The 21,773-nt window shown below is 58.1% G+C and overlaps 1 protein-coding gene across 1 annotated transcript in view; it reads left to right on the forward strand.

Annotated features, from left to right (window-relative positions):
- Positions 1-20,506, forward strand: part of KMT2A (lysine methyltransferase 2A) — a 33,647-nt gene extending 13,141 nt beyond the window's left edge. Inside the window, exons 16-35 of the mRNA XM_044423672.1 lie at positions 865-975; positions 1,209-1,282; positions 1,588-1,781; positions 2,362-2,468; positions 3,206-3,343; positions 5,226-5,384; positions 5,494-5,611; positions 5,707-5,785; positions 5,917-6,077; positions 6,859-7,020; positions 8,581-12,784; positions 13,272-13,340; positions 13,922-13,983; positions 14,212-14,382; positions 14,557-14,631; positions 14,810-14,984; positions 15,451-15,558; positions 15,877-15,960; positions 16,180-16,309; positions 17,196-20,506. Coding sequence (XP_044279607.1) covers positions 865-975; positions 1,209-1,282; positions 1,588-1,781; positions 2,362-2,468; positions 3,206-3,343; positions 5,226-5,384; positions 5,494-5,611; positions 5,707-5,785; positions 5,917-6,077; positions 6,859-7,020; positions 8,581-12,784; positions 13,272-13,340; positions 13,922-13,983; positions 14,212-14,382; positions 14,557-14,631; positions 14,810-14,984; positions 15,451-15,558; positions 15,877-15,960; positions 16,180-16,309; positions 17,196-17,471 — 6,657 coding nt within the window. The 3' untranslated portion in view covers positions 17,472-20,506. The remainder of the gene's footprint in view (positions 1-864; positions 976-1,208; positions 1,283-1,587; positions 1,782-2,361; positions 2,469-3,205; positions 3,344-5,225; positions 5,385-5,493; positions 5,612-5,706; positions 5,786-5,916; positions 6,078-6,858; positions 7,021-8,580; positions 12,785-13,271; positions 13,341-13,921; positions 13,984-14,211; positions 14,383-14,556; positions 14,632-14,809; positions 14,985-15,450; positions 15,559-15,876; positions 15,961-16,179; positions 16,310-17,195) is intronic.
- The last annotated feature ends 1,267 nt before the right edge of the window (positions 20,507-21,773 follow it).

Genomic DNA, 21,773 nt, shown 5'->3' on the forward strand with positions numbered 1-21,773 from the left:
AGCAAGGTCCATACCCTGCTCATGCAGGGCGGGCGGGCGGGCGAGGGAAGGGCTCTTGACAAAACTCTGCTCGGCTCTAGAATATGCTAAGCTTTGCTCTGCACAGGTGCAGAAATCATAGGTGTGAGTACTCAGGTGACCACTGGAAGAACCTACTACAATTAAGCAAACTGTCCTTGCTCTTTATGGAATAGATGGAAATGTTTCTAAAATACTACATTTTTGCTAGACCTGTTTTCCCGGTGGCTTGACAAGTAGCCATGCTGCTGTGTTGTATTTTGTAATGCTGCTCTGGATAGCGATTGTATTTATTTATTTAGAAAATTTCTAGGCCGCCCCATTCACCAAAGCCTCGGGGCGGCTTACAAATAAATAAATTAAAATACATAAATAACAATATAAAATACACGTAACTGTATAAAATAAGTCGCCCTGGCCAAAAAACTTTAAAATAAAAATAACATTAACAATTAAAATGACGCTTGAATAAAAAGGTCTTGGCCTGGCGCCGAAAAACAAATAACGACAGTGCCAGGCGGACCTCTCTGGGGAGCGCATTCCATAGATTGGGCGCCACCGCAGAGAAAGCCCTCCTCCGAGTACCTATCCTCCTAATTTCCTTCACAGAAGTTCCCGGAGAAGGGCCTCTCCCGCTGATCTCGGGGCGAGCGGGCATATATGGACGTAAGCGCTCCTTCAGGTAGCCAGGACCCAAGCCGTTTAGGGCTTTATAAGTGATCACCAACACCTTGAATTGAAAAGTGATGAAAAGTGTGGAGATGAAAGGGTGGCCCTTGGTCACTTGACAGTGGGGGAAAGAGACGCACAGAATAGGGTAGCACGCTGCCTGCTTTTCTCTTCCAGCTGGAGTTTAGTGATGATATTGTAAAGATAATCCAAGCAGCTATTAATGCCGACGGAGGGCAGCCGGAACTTAAGAAGGCCAACAGCATGGTGAAGACCTTCTTTATTCGGGTAAGCCAAATGTAACAATCATTTGCAGTAGGACCTCCATAGTGCATGGTGAGGCCACCCTTTCAGCATCCCGAGGAGGCCACTGTTCTGCTCGAGCTGATGCATGCCTGCAGTTCCTGCACTCGGCTGGCTTCTAAGTCATTCACCCGTTGTTCCTGTCTGTCTGGATAGTCATCTTTCACTCTTCAGTCTTGTAAAATGCCACTAATAAAATGATGTTTTCCCCCCTTTAGCAAATGGAGCGGGTATTTCCATGGTTCAGTGTGAAGAAATCAAGATTTTGGGAACCAAATAAAGTCACGGCCAAGTAAGTATATGCTTTGCCTCCACTCGCTTAGGTGCTGCTGCCTACCTAGAGACAAAGTTGACTGTTCTTCTCACACCTCAGGTGCAACATCGGAATTGATTTTCCTAGTGGGGTCTCCTCCAACAGGCAGCAGTTGCCTGCATGCGCTTGGAGCCTGGCCTAGATTGTAGCTATAGGGTGGGGACCCTTTTGGCCAGCCTGAAAGGCAATGGGACGTGCACCTTGTCCTGCAGTCACAGGATCTTTAGGGGACCGCGTGAGCTGCTGCAGGTCTGATGCTTGGCCGTGTTCTTGTTGCCTCTTAGCAGTGGGATGCTGCCAAATGCCGTCTTGCCCCCATCCCTTGACCACAACTATGCACAGTGGCAGGAGCGTGAGGAAAACAGTTGTGCTCAACAGCCCCCGCTGATGAAGAAGATCATTCCAGCGCCAAAACCCAAAGGGCCTGGAGAGCCGGACTCCCCGACTCCGCTGCACCCTCCTACACCGCCGATATCCAGTGAGGAACTCCGTGACGTTGCCTCTTTCTCTGGGGACGGGCAGGTTTGGCGGGACTTGAGGTATCTCTTCTCCATCCAGAGTCAGGCGGCTGGAGAAGCCTGGCCAGAGGCTGTTCTTCCAGCCCAGCAGCTCTCCAGGGCTCCCCTAAGCTGGGATGAAGCCTGCCTCAGTTTCTCAGTCATTCATTGTGCTGCTGCTTATTTTGGAGGGGCTTGGCACATTGGGGATCAGCCACACGGCGCCCTTATGGCGCCATTTGAGCACTGTTTGGGGCTGGGACTCAGCCACAGGTTGTCACTTTGTTGTAGCTATTATCTAGAGCATCTAACTATGATCATTTTTCTGTTCCTGGGTATATCTTTAAACCTGCAAGTGCCCCGAAGAACCCAGTGGGCTACGAAGCAGGATAAAAGTGGGATGGTGCTGGTGGGAATGGTGACGACATCAATGGTATCTCCGAGAGCAGCAGAAAACCACCCAGCAAGGGCTGGAACTGCTTGCTGCTCTGGGCTTTGTAAATCAGCCAGTTTCTGTAGTCATTTTTTTCCAGGTGTTAAATACTTCTTTTTCTCTTTGAGGTGCTGACAGAAGCCGGGAGGACAGCCCAGAACTCGCCCCACCTCCAGATGTGGAAGACAACCGGCAGTGTGCACTTTGCCTGAAGTATGGTGACGATGGAGGGAACGTAAGTCACTTTGGCCGGAACTTGCATGTCATTAAGTATAAGGCAGGTCTTACTTTCTTGTGTTGAGGGTGAACAAGTTTTACCTTCAGGTCCTTGTCATACACCTGGTTCAGGTAAGCTGGACTGATCCTCCTGGACTCAGTTTTTTACCTGGACACTAGCTTAGTGGGTCATGGAGATGCTGTGAGAGTGATCAGTCTGGATTTCAGGGAGTATTAGAATAAGGTCCCCTGGTGTTTTGGTTAGCTCCTTGGGTAGGATAACGTAGCCTGGAGGATTCAGCTAGACTGGCAGCTGGTTTGTAAAACCAAAATCAGAGTGGAGGGAGCATTCAGCAGGGACACGGCAAAGCTTGGACCTGGGCCAGCAGCGTTCAGCATCTTTTCAGTGGCTTAACTCAGGATGGGGAGCCGAGAGACCTCCGGGGCCTGTTGGCCTCCAGCAGCCCCGGCCAGCATAGCCAGTGATCAAAACAGGAAAACACCTGTTGAAGGCTTACATATCTTGTGTTTCATATGAATGTTTTGCACTGTTTTGTGAGAGCTGGAAAGCTATAAGTAAGTAAATGAGAGCAGCTCTCCAGTTTTTGTTTCCGGTGGGTGGTATGCCAGGCTCCCTCCAGCAAGTTTGCCGTCTCATCCATGGCGGCTCCTGTGCCACCTGCCCAGCGGCTTGGGTTTCGTTGACCGCCAGTGCCATCCGCATTCCTGCTCATGCGGCCTGTTGCCTCCCTGCAGGACGCTGGCCGTCTGCTCTACATTGGCCAGAACGAGTGGACCCATGTGAACTGTGCCCTGTGGTCAGCCGAAGTGTTTGAGGACGATGACGGCTCCCTAAAGAATGTGCACGTGGCAGTGATCCGAGGGAAGCAGCTGGTGGGTAGGAGGCGTTACCGGAAGGCAGGATATACATGTGCAAAAGGGCTGGCATGTGCCTCTCTCACTGCTGTAACAACAAAGAAAGATTTTGAAAATCTCATTGCGCTACTCCACAAAGGACCGGCTCGTTTTTGGCTTGAATTGCCAGGTGACTGCAGGAAGGGCGAGTGCCTTTGATGGCCTGACTCTGTGCACTTCAAGTCAGTGATGTGGAGCCTTACTGGGGCTCCCCTTGGGGCGTGGCTTGGCCCTAAACCGTGCCCCTTGGAGGAGCCGCCACTGTTGTTACAGGGATGCAAACGTGGCTGGTGGCGGGGGCGGTGCTTGAGGCCGTGCGTCGCCTGAAGCCAGGGGCCTCATGCAGCGCAAGGAGGGCGGCCATCCCTTCCGTCACCGAGGCTGGCCCTCCCGGGGCCGGCCAAGCACAAAGAAAGGCAAAATGGGTGGGGAGGGGCAGCAGCGTGTGTGGATGTGGCCACAGGCACTGAGGCTGCCCCAGGAGCCCCATCCAGTCGTGGTCCCGCATCTCCGATTTTAAGTAATGGCATTCACAGATCACTCTGTGCAAAAAGATGCACGCCAACCCTCCAGCATGGTGGTAATTGTTAGCGGGTAACCCCCGCTTCCCATTTGGCTGCCACTCAACCCCGCCCCCCATGGTGGCGCACTCTCTGACTGGAGGACATGTTGGTGTGGGGGGGCAGCCCTGGATCCATTGAGCATGACATGAGGGCGGAGTGGTCTTGGTGGCCAGAAGCCCGTTTAGATTGACACACCAGTGTGCTCCTGTCTGGAAAGGGTTGGATGGGCGGTTATCCATGCTCTGGCAGACTCGGCTTGGATTGCTGCAAGGCGCTGCATGTGGGGCTACACTGGAGGACATATTGGAAGCTTAAATTAGTGCAAAATAAGGCCGCTGGTTGCCCCCTGGGACAGGCTGTTTTGCGTGTGTATGGACTGCGCTTTTTCTGCTGCACTGGCTTCCAGTCCGTTGGCAAGTCCAGCTGAAGGCGGTGCTGCTGAAGGCCCCTGATGGCTTAAGAGCAGAACGCTCAACAGCAGGCTGCCTCCTCGGTGTACCTGCATGGACAGGTAGATCATCCTCAGAGGCCTCCTCCAGTGGCCCTTGCCAAGGCAAGCCAAATGGGTGATAACAGGGAAGGGGCTGCTCCTGGAACAGCTTCCTCTGGCATTTGCGTGGCTATCCTTTTGGGGCCCGGCAAAGGCCTCCCTTTTCTCCCAGGCCCTCTAGAGACCGAGTTCTCGATTAATCTGACTCCTTTATCCAGTACTAAGTTGTTTACTGCTTTGCGGTCTATTCTGTTTTATTATTGCAAATATGTGTATGGTATTTTACATATATAACTGTGTTTTAAAAGGACATTAGGTTTCAAAGGGGTTGTAATTTGCTCAGAACATTAGTTGGTGGGTGGATTGGAAATGTGCTAAATGAAAATAAATGATTGCCATTAACTAGGAGCACCTGCAAGTTTCAGAGTGGTGAGCTGCTCTGTTGCTAAATGGCTGAAGCAGAAAATACTGAATCAGGTGACTCTCTCCTTGAAATGAGAAGGATGCAGTACCTTCTGGGGCCTCAGTAACCTGAGATGTCCCAAGTCAAATAAGACATCTGGATAAGACTGCTGGCTCTGTTTGACAGATTCCCACCCTGAGATCGGTGGTACGGCAAAAATTCTCTGTTGAGTTTTTTTTGTTTTTGTTTTTTTTGCTATACCCCAGTCTTGATCAGATTATCCACTTTACAGAACTAATATAAAGTATGCCTTTTACTACATTGTGCTAGTTTGGTTCATCTCTTTAGGACACTGGCTGTAATAATAAAATACTTAAATAACCCAACCTAACAACAACCTTGCAGAGATGTGAGTTTTGCCAGAAGTCAGGGGCCACAGTGGGCTGCTGCCTGACCTCCTGCACAAGCAACTACCACTTCATGTGCTCCCGGGCCAAACACTGTGTCTTCCTAGAGGATAAGAAAGTGTACTGCCAGCGCCACAGAGACCTGATCAAGGGAGAGGTGAGGCCCACACCTGTGCCCCTCTTCCTCTCCTCCCTGTTCTGCAGCACGCCACGCCTTGCCCAGGCCCGGCCCGGCCCGGCCCTCATCTCTCTTTCTGCCTGCACAGGTGGTTCCTGAGAATGGCTTTGAGGTGCTGAGAAGAGTCTATGTGGACTTCGAGGGGATTAGCCTGAGGCGAAAATTTCTTAATGGTCTCGAACCAGAGAATATCCACATGATGATCGGTAAGCCCTCAGCTCTTTGGCCTCAGTGAGAGATCCAGACAGAGGAGCCCTGCTGCCGGCCTTCACCGCCCGCATTCTGCTCCATTTCCATGCAGGGTCAATGACCATTGACTGTCTCGGGATGCTGAGCGACCTCTCCGACTGTGAAGACAAGCTCTTCCCCGTCGGCTACCAGTAAGTGGGCAGCAGGCGCTCTGGGGGCGCTCCTGGCACAGTTGGAGATGCTTTGCTGGGGACCTCGGGGCAGCGAAGGTGTGGCAGGTGGCCTGCGCCAGCCTGGCCATGCCTGTGAAATGTTTCTCCAGATGCTCCCGGGTGTACTGGAGCACGACCGACGCCCGGAAGCGCTGCGTGTACACTTGCAAGATCATGGAGTGCCGTCCCCCAATCCTGGAGCCAGACATCAACAGAACTGTAGAGCACGGCGACAACCGGACAATTGCGCACAGCCCAGGGCCCCTTCCAGGCAAGCCTCTTTCCCAGCCTGGGCGTCACGTCATGACTGCCAGGGATCCCTCAGAGACAGAAATGCTCCGCGTGGTGCTCCTCTTCAGAAGGCCGCTGGTGCATTTCTGTGCTGTGTCCGGGAGCAGTTCTTCGCTTTCAGAGGAAGGCGGGAGGGGCTCCTTCTGTCCTACCATCCACACCCTTGGCTGTTGGATTTAATGAGCGACCCATGCTTCGCTGCAGAACTGCATCCCGCAGGCATGGGGAGGGGCTGAAGCATGTGCAGCCGGATCAGCCCCTGGGATTAATCAAGCTAGTGGAGTCTTCACTGCTTGGCTGCATGAAAAACGCTTCAGAGTAAGAGGTGCTTCTAGATAGCACAAATTCACCCCGTTGACAGGGGACTGCCACACCCTATGCTTTGCTTCCTGAGGCCTAGAAACCAGCAGATCCCACCCATCTCTCCCCCAAATGGCTCTTCCACCAGCGTTCCATGATAGAGGGGAAAAGAGAGAAGACGTGATTGAGAAGAAAAAATGTTTTTTCCACCACATCCCACTTCTTTCCCAGTGTGTTGTTGTTCAAATGTGGCTTGGTTTTTGTCATAAGCCGTCTCGAGACGTCTAAGTATGGGATGGTATAGAAAAGTTTTAAATAAATAATTTTGTATTTGAATTCAGGCACTCCTGATCTCATCAGTTTTTTATTTTTAATTGCTTTGAAGACTTTTTAACGGATAAGGTAGGATATAAATCCTACAGTAAATAAAGAATAAAGACATTGTCCCTTTTTCTTTGCAGATGAAATGCCAGCCAGAGAGGGCCATGCCGTATCAGCTGTGGCGAGCCCTCTGTCTTCAGACCTTCCTCCACATTCTCAGAACTGCAAGACTCTGCGGGTTAGAACACCGAGTTTCTCCCCTGCCCAGCGATCGCCAGGTTCAAGGCCGTTGCCCTCTGCAGGTGCGACCCAATTCCGAGCCCGGCACCACCTCCCCTCCCCATGGCTTTTCCCGGCTGTTGCATCGTGTTTGTCCTCACTCCTGAAATGGCACCTGCTTGCCCACGCCCAGCCTGGCCTCCGAGCTCTGCTCAGTGGCCTGGGAGTGTTTCTCCTCCTGCGCTCAAGCCACCTGCGTGGGCTTTGAAGCGTGCGATCTTTCGGTTCCCTGTGCCCCCACTGCCACCTCCAAGGCATCACTGTGGGCAGTCCTGGTGCAGGGGGAGGCATCCTCGCTGCAGGGCTGTCTCCTCCCGGGCCTCATCCTGCCACCGCACTTGCATTCTGAATTCATTTGATTTGCATCAGCCTGATTGTGTGGATTGTGTCAGGCCTGCTAGCAGTTTGTAATTGTCCAGAAGCCCATGGGATAGGGCATGCTCCATTGTACTTCGAGGAAGGAGAGCCCGTGCTCTCTGGTATCCCAGACTGGCAACTGACTCGTACCACCGTGGAAGAGCGGAGACTTGGCCTTGTGCAGAAAGGAGCCTTGGGGAAGTGAAGCAAAGCCCTCCAGCTGCCAGTCACAAGCATGGCAGTTTGTGGCGTGTGCCACACAAATTGGGATTTGGATCAGAATTTGAAAGGCCCCCACAGGGGGCGCAGCCTGCTCTTCTTACTGCAAGGAAATGTTTATCCAGGATAGTGAAGATGAGCCCTGTGCTACTGTAGCTCAAAGCCAGGGCTGGGTGGGGAGTTTCCTGCGGTGGTTGGGTCAGACTCGGTGTTAGAAGAAATCCGAAAGGCAAATCGCAAAAGGAGGCCAGTGGTCAAGCATGGTATGAGTAGGCGTGGATGATTTCCGGGGGAGAGCTCTGAGGCACAGCCCAGGTCAAAGCGTCGGTAAACAGATGCAATGTGCCACGCAAGAGCGAAAAATCAAACGGGAGTCCAAAGGTTCAGTGGGAAGGCAAGGCCAGGGGAACAAGCTGCAGAGCCCCAGGGCTGGTGGAGCAGAGGCGCTTCTGCACTGGCCAGGCCCAAACTGTAGGCTTGCTTAGCAGGGCTTTCCAGGCCCTGCGCCCGGCTCAGGCCCTCTGCCGACTCCGGCTTGCGAGGAAGCCTCTGCAGCTGAGGAACCCTCCCTTGCGAGGAGCACTTCTCAAGGGAGCCCTGCCGGCCTGCTCCTGAGGCGAAGGCGTCTCGGGCTGGGGGGTCACGTGGCCTCCTCTCCTGCAGAGGGGGCCTGGGGTCCTCTTCCGTAGGAGTCCAGACTCCCACGGGTCTCATAGACGGGGAGACTTCTTGGAGTTGCCTGTCATCTTCTCAGAGAAGGAGTCCTTGGATGGGCGCAGGTAACCCTAAGTTACTCCGAGCATTTTCCTGATGGCCCTTTTGACAGCTTTGCCTAGGACAGGAGGAGGAACAGAGCTGTTTAGACATGGGAAGAGCCTGGCTCATGGGGTCGGGGCTCAATGCTGATCCTTGCCTGGGCAGGCCTGAACGCACTGGGAGGTCAGGGGGCTGAGCTCTGGCTCCGTCAAGTCCGCATCTGTTTAAAAAAGCTGCCCTCTCTTTTCCAGGGAGCCCCACTCCTATGACGCACGAGATCGTGACCGTGGGAGACCCACTGCTGTCATCTGGACTTCGGAGCATCGGCTCCAGGAGGCACAGCGCCTCCCCGCTGTCCCCCACCCAGCCACCAAGGCCCTGGATGCCGCCTGCCACCCGAGCCGGGGCCACGGCCTCGAGGCACAGCATCTCCGTGGTGCCGAGCCTGGGGCCTTCCCCGGAGCGTGACGTGATCGCAAAGCTTGCCGAGCACCCTGCGGGCCCCGCAGCCTTGCGTGCCACCATGCAGAACAGCTCTGCCCCTCCCGGGTGCCAGAGGCCGGCAGCAGTGAGCGGAAGCAAGGGCACCCCTCCTGTGGAGGGACTCCCATCCTTTGCGGCAGGGCCTGTTGGGGCGGCAGAGAAAGGCAAGCTGGTGGGCTCCAAAGACACTGGCATGTCTGCCGGGGTCTCGAAGCCGGGCACGCAGGGGCAGAGCGTGGAGCTGCCCAGCAAAGTGGGGAAGCTGGCAGAGCCCCCTCCCGGCCACTTCGCTTCCAAGGAACCAGCAGCGTTTTCCCTGCCAGCTCAGAAGCCCCCAAAGAAGGAGCAGGAGCAGCAGGTGGAGCTCGTGCAGCCAGAGAAGCACTGCTCGTCCGAGGACCCAGAGGCAAAGGCCTCCTCTGTGTTTTCTGGGGCAAGCCACCGGCCTCCCCTCCTGAGTGACCCCACACTTTGTGTGGGCAAGGACAGGAGGCAGAAAATGAAAAGGGGGGCAAAGGAGAGACACTCCAGCAAGCTTTTTGCAAGTATGGGTCTTCTCCCAGCTTGCAACAGAGGAGTTGCTGAGCCCGAATTTGTTCATCAGGCCGAGCTCGTTAACCAGCGGCACTGCAACAACATTGCTGCCGAGAAGGCTGCAGACACCACTCAGCTTAGCCAGAGGACACCCAGCGCTCCTTTCCAGGCCGAGCTGGCCGCATCCAAGGACCTGCAGGCTTCCCAGAAGCGTACAGTGAAAGTAACTCTGACCCCACTCAAGATGGAAGGCGAGAGCCAGTCCAAGAACGTTCCAAGAGAGAGCGAGGCCGACCCTCAGGCAAAGGAGAGCAGGCCGGTTTCTCTGGCGCAGTCTTCCTCTTCAGCCCTGGAGCTGCCAGGCAGTGACTGTGCCATCCCGGAAAGCCAGAGTGGTGCCGCAGCGCCAGAGGCCCCGGCCAGCCTCTACCAGAGTCTTCCTGTTCAAGGAAGCAGCTTGATGCTCCCGGATGGCACCAAAGCGCAGGAAGATGGGGCCTACAAGCGGCGGTACCCCCGGCGCAGTGCCCGGGCCAGATCCAACATGTTCTTTGGACTAACTCCCTTGTACGGTGTGAGATCTTATGGTGAGGAAGACATTCCCTTTTACAGCAACTCCACTGGCAAGAAGCGGGGAAAGCGCTCTGCCGAGGGACAGGTGGACGGTGCTGACGACCTCAGCACCTCGGATGAGGATGACCTGTACTATTACAACTTCACCCGGACAGTGGTCTCAAGCGCTGAAGAACACCTCGCACCCCACAACTTGTTCCGGGAAGAGGAGCACCTCAGTCTTCCCAAGATCTCCCAGCTTGATGGCGTGGATGATGGAACAGAGAGCGATACCAGCATCACAGTGACATCGAGAAAAGTCAATCCCATCACCAAAAGGAGCAGCAAAGAAAATGGGACTGAAAGCCTCAAACTGGATCGCAGCGAAGACAGTGGTGCGGAGAAAGCGCAAGTGACCAAGAGCGCCACTGGACACAAAACTGCCGAGCCCAAGCTGGAGAACTGCCGGGTCAAAGCGCCAAGTCAGGATTCTCTGGAAGCGCAGCTGAGCTCCTTGGAGTCGCCTGCCAGCCGTCGAACCCGCGCCGGGGCCGAACCTTCGGAGAAGAACCTGCTTGACCCCTTCGGCACGGAGCTGCTCAAGTCTGACTCGGACAACAACAACAGTGATGACTGCGGCAACATCCTCCCGTCGGACATCATGGACTTTGTCCTGAAAAACACGCCCTCGATGCAGGCCCTGGGGGAGAGCCCTGAGTCCTCGTCCTCCGAGCTCCTCACCCTGGGGGAAGGGCTGGGCCTCGACAGCAACCGCAGCAAGGACATGGGCCTCTTCGAGGTCTTCTCCCAGCAGCTGCCCACAGCGGAGCCCGTCGACAGCAGTGTCTCCTCGTCCATCTCCGCAGAAGAGCAGTTTGAGTTGCCCTTGGAATTGCCCTCGGACCTCTCTGTCCTGACCACGCGCAGCCCTGCAGTGCCCAGTCAGAGCCATGGCCGGCTCGCCGTCATTTCCGAGGCTTCCCTCTCCGCCTCCGGGGAACGGTCCATGCTGGCCTTGCCTCCCACCGAGTCTGCTGAGAAGAGAGTGACTGTCACAGAAAAGTCTGCCTCGAGCGATGGAGAGCCAGCCCTGCTGAGCCCGCGAGTGGAACCAAGCCCCGACGGGCCCTTGACCCCCGACCCCTTCATTCAGGGTCACATGGACACAGAGCACATCGCCAGCCCCCCCTGCGGGCCGGTGGAAGCCAGCCACGGACCCAGCCAAGATTTGGCCAGGAACAGCGGGACGCCGGGGCTCCAGGTCCCTGTGTCCCCAACCCTCCCGCTTCAGGCGTCCAAGTATGGTGGGCCAAACGCAGCCGACGGCGCCGGCCCCTCTCAGATCTCCAACGCCGCTGTGCAAACCGCCCCGCTCCACCTCAAGGCAGCAGCGGAAAAGCTGCTGGTGGTCAACCAGAACATGCAGCCCTTGTATGTCCTGCAGACCCTCCCCAACGGGGTCACGCAGAAGATCCAGCTCACCTCCTCCGTCGGCTCAGCGCAGGGGGTGATGGAGCCCAGCGCGTCCGTGCTTGGGCCGATGGGCACCACGGGGCTTGCCCTGGCGGCGGGGCTGAGCCCCAGCCTGCCCTCCTCCTCCCAGCCGCTCTTTCCGCCCACCAGCAAGGGGCTGCTGCCCATGCCCCACCACCAGCACTTGCACTCGTTCTCCGCGGCGCCTCCAGGAGGCTTCCCGCCGGCCCTTGGCAACCCGCCCTCAGGCCTCCTGATCGGCGTCCAGCAGCCGCCCGACCCCGACGCAAACCAGCGGGCCGATGTTGGGGCTGCGGCCAGCACACCGCCCTCCTGCCTCAGCAAGAAGCGACCGATCGCACGCCTGCAGTCACGGAAGAGCAAGAAGCTGGCCATCGCCCCCTCAGACATGGCGTCCAACATGACGCTCATCAACTTCTCTCAGTCCCAGCTCTCCTCTGGACACCCGGGCCTGCTCGATCTGGGGGCCGTCGGGGCCCCTGCCTCGCACCGAACGGTCCCCAACATTATCAAGCGCTCCAAGACGGGCGTGATGTACTTCGAGCAGGCTGCTCTCTTGCCGCAGGGGGTGGGAGCTTCTGCCGCGTCAGCCGTGGTGGGCACGCCTGCTAGTGTGACTGGGCCAGAGGCCGGGCACCTTGCGGCAGGCCCAGGACCAAGCCTCGCCTCGGCCCCCTCGGTGCTGAACGTGGTGTCCATGCCCACCCCCTCCGTGCCCACCACAGGCACGTCCATCCCTGGGCAGCATGTCCTGGGCCGGGGCTCCCTGGCCTTAGCAAGCCCGGGGCTGCCGGCAGTCTCTGACATGGGCTCCCTCAGCAGCCTCCTCATCAAAGCCACGCAGCAGGGCCTGGCTCTCCCGGAGCAGCCAGCTGCAGGGCCACCCTCTGACGCCGGGCTCTTTCCACCACTGGGCAGCACTTCCTCGTCAGCTCAGTCCACCTCCTCGGCCACAGCATCCGCACCCAGCCTCTGCGTCTTGCCTTCCGCCCAGTCCATCGGCCTGACCACTGAGCCCGAAGGCTCTTACCAGCCCGGCCCTCTGACCCAGCTCCTGGCCAGCAAACCCGGGACCGTTCCCCCGCCGGTGGATATCCCTGCGCCCCAAGCCCCTCCCCTGCCAAGCTTTCTCCCGTTGGTGGACAAGCCACTCTCCGCGGCCACGCAGGCCAGCTCTGCTCCCGGGAGCTCCCCTTCTGCCGAGCAGTCCCCTGGCAGCTGTCCCGGGCTGGCACCCCTGAAGACGAAGCCCAAGGTCAAACGGCTCCAGCCCTCAGTGGAGAGCAGGGCGCCTGGGAAGAAGCACAAGATGGCACACCTCTGGACCAGCTCCACCGAGACACACGCCCCCCAGCGAGGCAGCGGTGTGGCTGCCCAGGACTCGAGTGGAGGGTAAGCGCAGGACGCTCCCGGTTCCTCTTTCCCTGCCGTTTTTGTTTCATCAAGTCTCTCCTCCGGCTGGTACTGGCAGAAGTAATATCAGAGCCAGTAGTCAGCCAGCCACCTCTGCACTGAACGTGCATCCAAACTGGGCAGCTGCCGTGTAGCGGGCACTATCCTAGATGTCCTCCATAATTGGCGGGGTGGAAAGAGCTAGAAGGTGGCGAGGTCTGAAAGAAGAGGTGGATTTGCTCACCTGCCCCGTGGCGGCAGTGCTTGCCGGTAGACGGCGCGGGGTGGTGCGGCTCAGTGCTTGGGAGCAGGGGGGTTCCTGCCCCCATTGCAGCTGGGCGCCTTCCCCTCGTTCACCGCCTCTGGGCAGTCCAGGAGACGGAGCGCTGGGAAGCCGTGTGCTCCTCTGGCTGCCTCCAGCCTGGCAGTGGCTTTGGCAGGCCACGTGTGGCCCAGCGGCAGCGCTCACGCTTGCTGTCTGTTGCAGGATTTCCACCCTGAAGGTGCACGTGGAGGAGGCTGCAAGCACAGAGCAGCTGCCTCCCAAAGCAGCAAGGTGAGTGGGTCTCGGGCGGGGGGCACGTCTGCCTGACCGTGCTGGTGCTCTGCGGCTTGAGCAAGCCAGGCGACTTTGGGGGCACCGTGGGCTTCAAAACTCCCCCGACAATTGCCAGCCACGCCCTGTTTTGTTTCCCGATTCCTTTGGTTTTAGCTTTTTATTTTATTTCTGTCGTCGCTTTAATGAGTTTTGCATGCCCCCCTGTGATGATAAAGAGCAGTGCATGGATAGTTAGCACAACAGAAAAAGCTCCCCCTGAGGGGCCCTGTTTCTTAGTCACATCTGGGCAGCTCCGTCAATGGAGGAACATGCCACACCTCCTGTGGCCTTGCCAGGGGGGCGGGGGGAGTCTGCACCTGCCTGCCTTGGCTTGCCTGAAACATGCTGGCCCCTTCGGACGTCCCGGGCCTCTTGTTTCTGGAGCAGGTGGCTGGTGCTGTGCTGGGACCCACCTGATTGGCATCGGGTTCATCTGCCAACCCCTCGAGGCAGGCATTTCCGCTAAAGGAAACCCCAAAAGGCTTCTGCCAGAAAGCACGAATGGCCTCCCACGTGGCTTGTAACTGTCCTCTCCACAGGCAAACACCTTCTCTCCCAGAATCACAGCCAACACAAAACGCAAGCGAGCAGGAGCACACAGGTATGCTGCCCCCCAGGATGCCTGCAGGGAGCTGGTGTTCAGTATGGGTGCTGGGGGCGTCCCGTTTGCCCCACGGAGGTGTGCTGTGTCAGTCCCGCCTGCGAGAAGAACTCGGCAGTGCACTGAGCGCACAGGTGCATTCTCCCGGGCGCTGGGCATTGCCCGGCCCCTGGAGGCCTCCCTGGCCGAGAGCTCGGGGCAAACTGGGTGCTGATCATTCCCTTGCAGACTGCAGAGCTCCCGAGGACGAGGAGGCCACCTTCAGCTCCCCACTCATGTTCTGGCTGCAGCAGGAGCGGAAGCGGAAGGAGGGCCTGGCTGAGAGGAAGCCCAAGAAAGGGCTGCTGTTCGAGATCTCCAGCGACGATGGCTTTCAGATATGTGCAGAAAGTATTGAAGGTGGGTGCAGGACCGGAGGGGGAGCCTTTTCAGGTGCTGCAAGAGAACTCGGCCAGGTGTGCCAAGCATCAGCACCGTTGGCAGCTGTTGGTGGTCGCATGGGTTAGGAGAGCTCTCCCGGGATGCTGCTTCTGCCCAGTGAGCCACTCGGTGTTTCTGTTCTTGCCATCACAGAGGCCTGGAAGTCCCTGACTGACAAGGTTCAAGAAGCTCGTTCCAACGCCCGCCTGAAGCAGCTCTCCTTTGCAGGTACCGGCAGCACAGCAGTGAGCGGCACCTGAGCCCCTGCCCAGAGCGGGAGGGGGCCGCAGGCGATGCCGCCTGCCCACCTCTGTAGGCCTGCCGGCCGGCACGATCCCACTTGAGCTGCCAGAGGGCAGGCTGGGCGGGCGACCTTTCCGGCACACGTTTCCTCTCCTTGGTCCAGGTGTGAGCGGGCTGCGGATGTTGGGCCTCCTCCACGACGCCGTTGTATTCCTGATAGAACAGCTCTATGGAGCGAAGCACTGCCACAACTACAAGTTCAGATTCCACAAGCCTGAGGAAGCAAAGGAGCCCCCCGTGAACCCGCACGGCTCTGCCAGAGCAGAGGTGCACCTCAGGCAAGTGGAGCCCAGAGGCTGAGCTCCTGCAGGCGTCTGGGCCCTTCGTGGAGTGGGGGGTGGGCGCACTCCGAACGAGAGGCTTGGCGGAGGGAAAGCGGCGCCTCTCACGCTGGGGCCGAGGGGGGCACAGAAACTGGAGCTCAGGGCCACAGAGCACTTTGGAAAGCGCCCTTTGCGCTGGTCGTGCAGACTTGCAACCGGCTTTAGGGTTCGGGGACGGTGATGGTGACGGGGGAGCAGAGGGTTGCTGCAGCATCTCAGAGGGTCTTGGCAGCAAGGGTTGGGGCCGGGCTGGGCCGAGCCAGGCAGTGGGGAGCCCGCCTGTCTGGGAATGGCTGGGTGACAGATGGCACAGGGAAAGGCTATGGAGTGGGTGAAGGGAAGCAGAGGATCATGTGTCCCTTGAGGGACCGGCTGCTCCAGGTGACTGCACGGCTTAACCCCTGTGTGTTCTGCACTTCAGGAAATCTGCCTTTGACATGTTCAATTTTCTGGCTTCTAAGCATCGGCAGCCACCAGAATACAAGCCCAATGATGAGGAGGAAGAGGAGGTGCAGCTGAAGTCTGCCCGGTACATGGTGGGGCCGGCGCGAGTTGGGTTATGAGGGGTGACCAGGAGGTGGCTCCCTTTGCTCTCGCCTGCAGCTGCAGAGAGTTGCGGGTGTGGGAGCAGACTTGGTCCCCTGCGGCTGCCCTGGCTCTCCTGTGGGGCAGGCTGAGGAACACTCCAAGTGGGGCGAAGAGCCGCTGGCCTTGCAAGGCGCCAGGGCCGCTTCTGTCCTCACGGCTCGGCCAGAGGAGTGAGAGGGGTTGGCCGTTGGAGGGGTGCCAGTTGGGCGAGGTGCTGCTGAAGAGTCTCTCCAGCAATCCGCTTCCTGCCTTTCCTCAGGAGGGCAACCAGTATGGACCTTCCCATGCCCATGCGGTTCCGGCACTTGAAAAAGACGTCCAAGGAGGCAGTTGGTGTCTACAGGTATGTCGGAGTTTTGACCAAAAGATGCATCTCGGCAGGATGGCTGATGGGAAGGACAGAACAGCTCGGGCTCACCTGGGCCATGAGATCCAGGCCCAGTGCGCCTGGCTGTTTGCGGGCATTCGCAAGGGATCTGGCTGTGGCCTGGGGGGCGGGGGCACTGGCTCAAGGTCTCTAGGTTCCGTGGCACAGAGGCTGCAGGGTGTGTTTCCTTGCCAGGTCTCCCATCCACGGCCGGGGCCTGTTCTGCAAAAGGAACATCGATGCAGGAGAGATGGTGATCGAGTACGCCGGCAATGTGATCCGCTCCATCCTGACTGACAAGCGTGAGAAGTATTATGACAGCAAGGTGAGGCGCTGTCTCTAGAGTGAGCGGGTGGCTTTGTTGGGAATGCCCTTGCCCTGCAGTGGGTGGAAAGAAGAAAAGCTGCGCAGTGCACAGTCAAGCCCCGGGGGTTTTCTTACACGTGATAGTGTCTGAGTACCAAAAGTTTTGCACGAGGCAAAAGCAGCAGCAGGAGCGCTTCTAGACACACAGAACTCCGCAGTTTGGCAAACCCGCCTTCCATTTTGTTCATAAAATCCGCCGGCTACTGAGAGCAGCTTCAGAGCTGGTGGGAAGTGTCTCCCCTGTTGGAAGAGACTTTGTGAGGAGGCTTTGTTGGGGCCTGGCTGCTGCCGGATGAGTCCGTGTGTCCGAATTGGCCACACTGCAGCAGGACACAAGATGCAGCAGAGCGCAAAGGCGCTCTGGGGAGCCCTGCTGGCGCCAAAGCTGCCGAAGGGGCGCTGATGCCTGCCCAGTGGGAGCCCAGGAGGGCCAGGTGCCTGCGTAGGAAGCGTGCGATCCGGTCGTGTGCTCAAAGGGGGCCGGGATGTGCCCTTCCCCTGGCGGCATGACAGCGCTCCAGCCCGTTGGACCAGGACGCCTGGGGACCTTCTCCACACGCCGGGCACTGGTGCTGCTGTTTGCCTCGGCCGTCATTCTGTTGAACGTGGCTGTGCCTGCCTGGGGGGAAGGTCAGGTCCTGGATTTGCTTTGATCACTCGCTGCCCCAGGTGGCTTGGGAGGGGCGCTCCCCCTTTTCTGTTTGGGTGCAAAGGATTTTGCAGTAAGCACAATATTGTATTTTACGGTTTTTAATCTTCACGAGCCACCCAGGGTGGGAGAGAAACGTGAAGGACGCGAGGCCGTGGAGGCGGGGCCCTCTGACAGCCACCCCCTCTCTGCCCAGGGCATCGGGTGCTACATGTTCCGCATCGACGACTCGGAGGTGGTGGACGCCACCATGCACGGCAACGCGGCCCGGTTCATCAACCACTCGTGCGAGCCCAACTGCTACTCCCGCGTCATCAACATCGACGGGCAGAAGCACATCGTCATCTTCGCCATGCGCAAGATCTACCGTGGGGAGGAGCTGACCTACGACTACAAGTTCCCCATCGAGGATGCCAGCAACAAGCTGCCCTGCAACTGTGGCGCCAAGAAGTGCCGCCGGTTCCTCAACTGAGCGGCCGCGTGGCACGGCCACGGGCACGGGCACAGCGGGCCGCGGGGCTCAGGGGCACGGCCAGGTGCAGGGCAGCCCTTGGCAGGGAGCTGGTCCAGCCGCCGCTCGCCCTGAAGGCGAACGTGGCTGCTTGGGTGCCGGGGGGGCGGCGCAGAGGGCAGTTCTTCAGATGGGGAATGAGCATGGGGTGGCTGCTAGCTGACCTGGCCCGGCCCTCACTGGCAGCTCAGGGGCAGCTGCGTGGAGATCCTGTGCCAGCGGTGGAGAGAACCCCGCCAGACACCCTCGCGCTCTTGCGAGCCCCCGCTCGTCAGGGGCTCCAGTCTGGACGAGTCGGCCCTTGCCAGGGAGCAGTCCCTGGCAGAGGGCGCCCGCTGCCCTGCCAGGCCTCGGATCCAGAGAGGCCCTTCTCCCCCTGTGTCTGTGCCCCAGATGGAAATCCTGAATTGGGAACAGACCGCTCCCCCCTCAGCAGGCCCGGGACCGTGTTCTGGTGGCTCCTGCAGCAGCTACAAGCGCCTCCCTCCCCCTGCTGTCTTGCGAACTAGGAAGAGAGCCCCTTGAGGGAGCGGGGCCTGAGGTGTGGGGCCCGCACTCCTGGCGAGCTGCAGGCTGTGAGTCCACTGCTCTGGGCAGTTTAGGAAAGCGGCTCTCCTTGCCTCCACCCCACCCAAGTGAGCTCCTGGCGCCCTTGGGGAGCCAGCGCAAGCAGCACGCCTCCCTCCCTTCCAGCCTTCTTCAGTTGCGCCCTCTTTAACTATCTCATTGGATTTTTCATGGTTCTGTTTACAGTTTAGTATTTAAGGTTTTGTAAATGTAAATATATTTTGTATATTTTTCTATGAGAAGCACTTCAGAGGGAAGAGCACTTAGGAGACTATTTTTTCAATTGTGGCGTCATCCTAATTTAAATGGATCCATTTCCTGCCCTTTTTTCATCGGAAGGGGCTTCAGGAGGGTGCTGGCCAAGCCTGCAGCCTGTCCCTCCCCCTGGAGCAGAGGCGGCTCACTGTCGTGGCCACGCTTTCCGGGGAGTTGCCTGGGCAAGGGCCAGGGCGTCGTGAGCAGAGGCCTTCCCACACACTCCAGAGGGACTCCTGGACATCCTGTGTCGGGATCTCCTCCTGACAGCAAGGCATTTGGCTCACCTTGGATGCGAGGGATTCCCTTTGCCCCCCACCCCACCCCTTTCTTCCACGTCCAGCACCAGGGGGGTAAATATCCAGCTCCCAGCCAGTTCACCCCTCGTAGCTCGGCGTTTATGGCCTCCTCTGCCTCGTGCCAGACCCTCCTCTGCCCTGCCTGCCTGGGCCCCTCCAGCGCAGCAGCGAGGAGCCGGCCTGTCCAGAGTGCCTCCCGCTGCCGCCCCTGCCACCGCCGAGCCATGTCTCCCGGGCCAACCAGCACACTCTCCGTGGGGCCCCCACCATCCCACCCACCACTGGCCCGGGGAGACGAGGCGAGCGCTACGAGGCCGCCTTCCTCGCCGAGCGAGCTTCACGTCCCTTTCTCCTCTGGGAAGGCAAGAGGGGAAGGGGAGTGTGGGCAGAAGCTGCCGCTGGCACGGGTGGCAGAGCCAGTGGAGAAGTGCTGAGCCTCCAGCCTGCAGGCCCAGGAGGAGCAGGACGCGTGTCCCCCACTGCTACCAAAGCTGTGCTCCGGCTGCCTGGCCCGGAGAGTCTGTCCCTGCTTCCCCCTCGGGCTCCATGGAGGAAGGTGGCACGGCTCAGGGTGGGCCTGGGCTAGGGCCCGGGCTTGCAGGCATCTCCTGCTGCTGGCCCGCTCCTGGCTGTAGGGAGCAGTCGCTGCCAAACCCCCCAGCCAGTCGGGCGGCTCGCAGGCCCCGGGGAGCCCACATGCTGCTGCTGCCGGCTCCCCAGAGAGGCCTGGGAGCTCCGCCACCCCGGCAGCAGAGCAGAGGGAGCGGCTCTCTGCCGCTTCCCGGCAATGTGAATGTATCTTTCCAAGAACTGACATACGCAGATCCTGTTCCCCGAGAATACTAAGAGTCAAACCTTTAAGGTGTTTATTTTTTTAAAGGAAAAGCGGGTCGCTGCAAAGGGCTGGGCTGTCACCCTTTTTCTTCATTCTTCTCCATTGCAAAGCAATACTTCGTGCAGAATCATGTGGATCCCATCCGGACCGCCCGTCCCCCACACACACCCTGCCGTTTTTAGAAGTGTAACTATGATATATCTATAGGAACTAATATCGTACTGCACTGTGTCTTGAAGCCTGGCTTTGAACCCTCCTGAAAACTTTCGATACCAGTTGCTCCAAAGGGCGGGACAAGCAGTGAGCCCAGAGCTCCAGGGCCCATCGGCACCTGCCTGCCTTCTCCAGGTGGGGCTTGGTAGGGGAGGAGGGTGGCAGCTGTTCTGGCCGAGTCCACCTGCATGCGTACCCCCAGAAAGCGGGGGGTGGGCTTGGCTGTGGGTTCTCCTGCCCGTCAGTGTTTGCAGTCAGTCCTTGTACAACCTGTTTATCGCCACTGCCGCCGCCTCTCCCTCCGCGGGGGCTCCACATGGCGGCCGCATCCTCCAACCGTGCTGTGTGCTTTCCTGGTATTTTCACAAGGTCCTGCAGCTTTGCCTCAGCTGAGAACTGTGCTTGTGTTGTTCTTTTGATGCAACGTAGCCGTCTTGACTAGCAGCAGGTAGTGAATAATTGTCTCAAGCCATGCAAAAGCTACGCAAACAGGGTTCTGTTCCAGACAAGAAACGCAACTTATCATGTAAAACCAGTTTCTCTTTTTCTTCTCTCTACTTGTGTTCTTCCAAATGATTTGGGTTTTTGTTTTCTTTTTCTTTGAGAAGAGGAAATGCGTCTCGTGCTGCATCAGTGTTAATTCCCTGTCATTGTCACAGGGATGAAGGAAGTACTTTCAATAGTTCCAGTAATGACTGAAAGACTGAATGTAAAAATAAGTGTATATAGTTGTACAAAAAAAGGAGTTTTTAAACATGTTTATTTTCTATGCACTTTTTTATTTAAGTGATAGTTTAATTAATAAACATGTCAAGTTTATTGCTTCAGGGGGTGGTGCTCCACTTATTGGTTGGGTTGTTGGAGTTCTCCAAGTTGGGCTGTCGGAGTTCTCCGTGGGGCTCATTCCTGTGTAGCCAGCAGAATGGGATTTACCTGCCTGTCGGGGTTGGCACTGCAAAGCTGCTGTTCATATTGTGGGAGTCACTGGCTCTCGGCGTTCCTTCAGTTCCCATATAGGCAATGTTTTGTGGGATTCGGGAAATCTTTCAGGCTGCAACTGCCTTAGCATTGCTTTGTAGAAACAGGGAGAGAATCCTTATCTACAAGCACCTGCCTGGAAGAGAAGCCAGAGAGGTCAAGGTGTGCACAGTCCGGCCATGTGCAGCTGGCTCCGAACGAGCAAAGCACCTAGCAATGGTGGGCCAGGTGGGATTCAGGATGACCAGCCCAAGTTAAGCACCAGACCCCCCAAGCATCAAGGGGCGCTGAGCATCAGGAAGCCAGGCTCCAGCTGGACGTCCGGAAGAACTTCCCGACTGGCGGAACCCCTGAGCTGGGGAGGCGGCGAACTCCTGCACAGGAGGCGTCCCAGNGTGTGTCTGGATGGCCCTCGGAGAGCCGCCTCAGCTCGGAGCCCTGGGCTGAGCAGGGCTTCGACCCAGTGGCCCCCCCGGCCCCTCCAACGCCTCTGCTACGATTCCCGGACGCTACCCTGGGCACTGTCCAGGCTTGGGAGGAGAGCTCCATTTGTTTCATTGCCGGTGTTCTTAAAGCGGTGCTTGGACTCGTGAAGGAGTCCTGCCTAAATGGTGTCTGAGTAAAGCTGCTCCAGCTTGCACTGAGTGCTCAACCTGATTTGGCTTGGCTTGAGGAGAGCGTAGCACCGAAGATCATGTCTTGTCCTTAAATATACCGGCAAGGGAGATGAGCAAGGCCCAATTCGCAGGTTAAATGAAGAGAGTTTCTGCCAGTGGTGGGGTCTGGGGGCGCTTGGCCCAGCTCTTTCAGCGTGCTCTTTCTCTTGCTGATGAAGTAGCACCAGTTTTCCAAGTTGGATGGCAGTCCCCAGGAAGCACAGGCCGGGAAGTCCAGCTTTCTAGCTGAGTGGGAAGGGCGACGGCGACGCGAGGGTCCGTTGGGCATTCGGGAGGAGGGGGGCGAGCGGCCCGCTGTCGTTCTTGGCGGCGGCGCGGGTCGGGCGGGGACCCCGCTGCGCCCAGCCGAGGGCCTCCCGGGCCGGCCCGGCCCCCTCCCGCCCCCCAGGCCATTGGCTGCCGCGAGGCCCGCCCCGCGGGCCCCGGCCGGGGCCGGGGC

The sequence above is a fragment of the Varanus komodoensis genome, unplaced genomic scaffold (genome assembly GCF_004798865.1).
Source record: "Varanus komodoensis strain SLA01 unplaced genomic scaffold, ASM479886v1 scaffold146, whole genome shotgun sequence".
Classification (NCBI taxonomy): domain Eukaryota; kingdom Metazoa; phylum Chordata; class Lepidosauria; order Squamata; family Varanidae; genus Varanus; species Varanus komodoensis.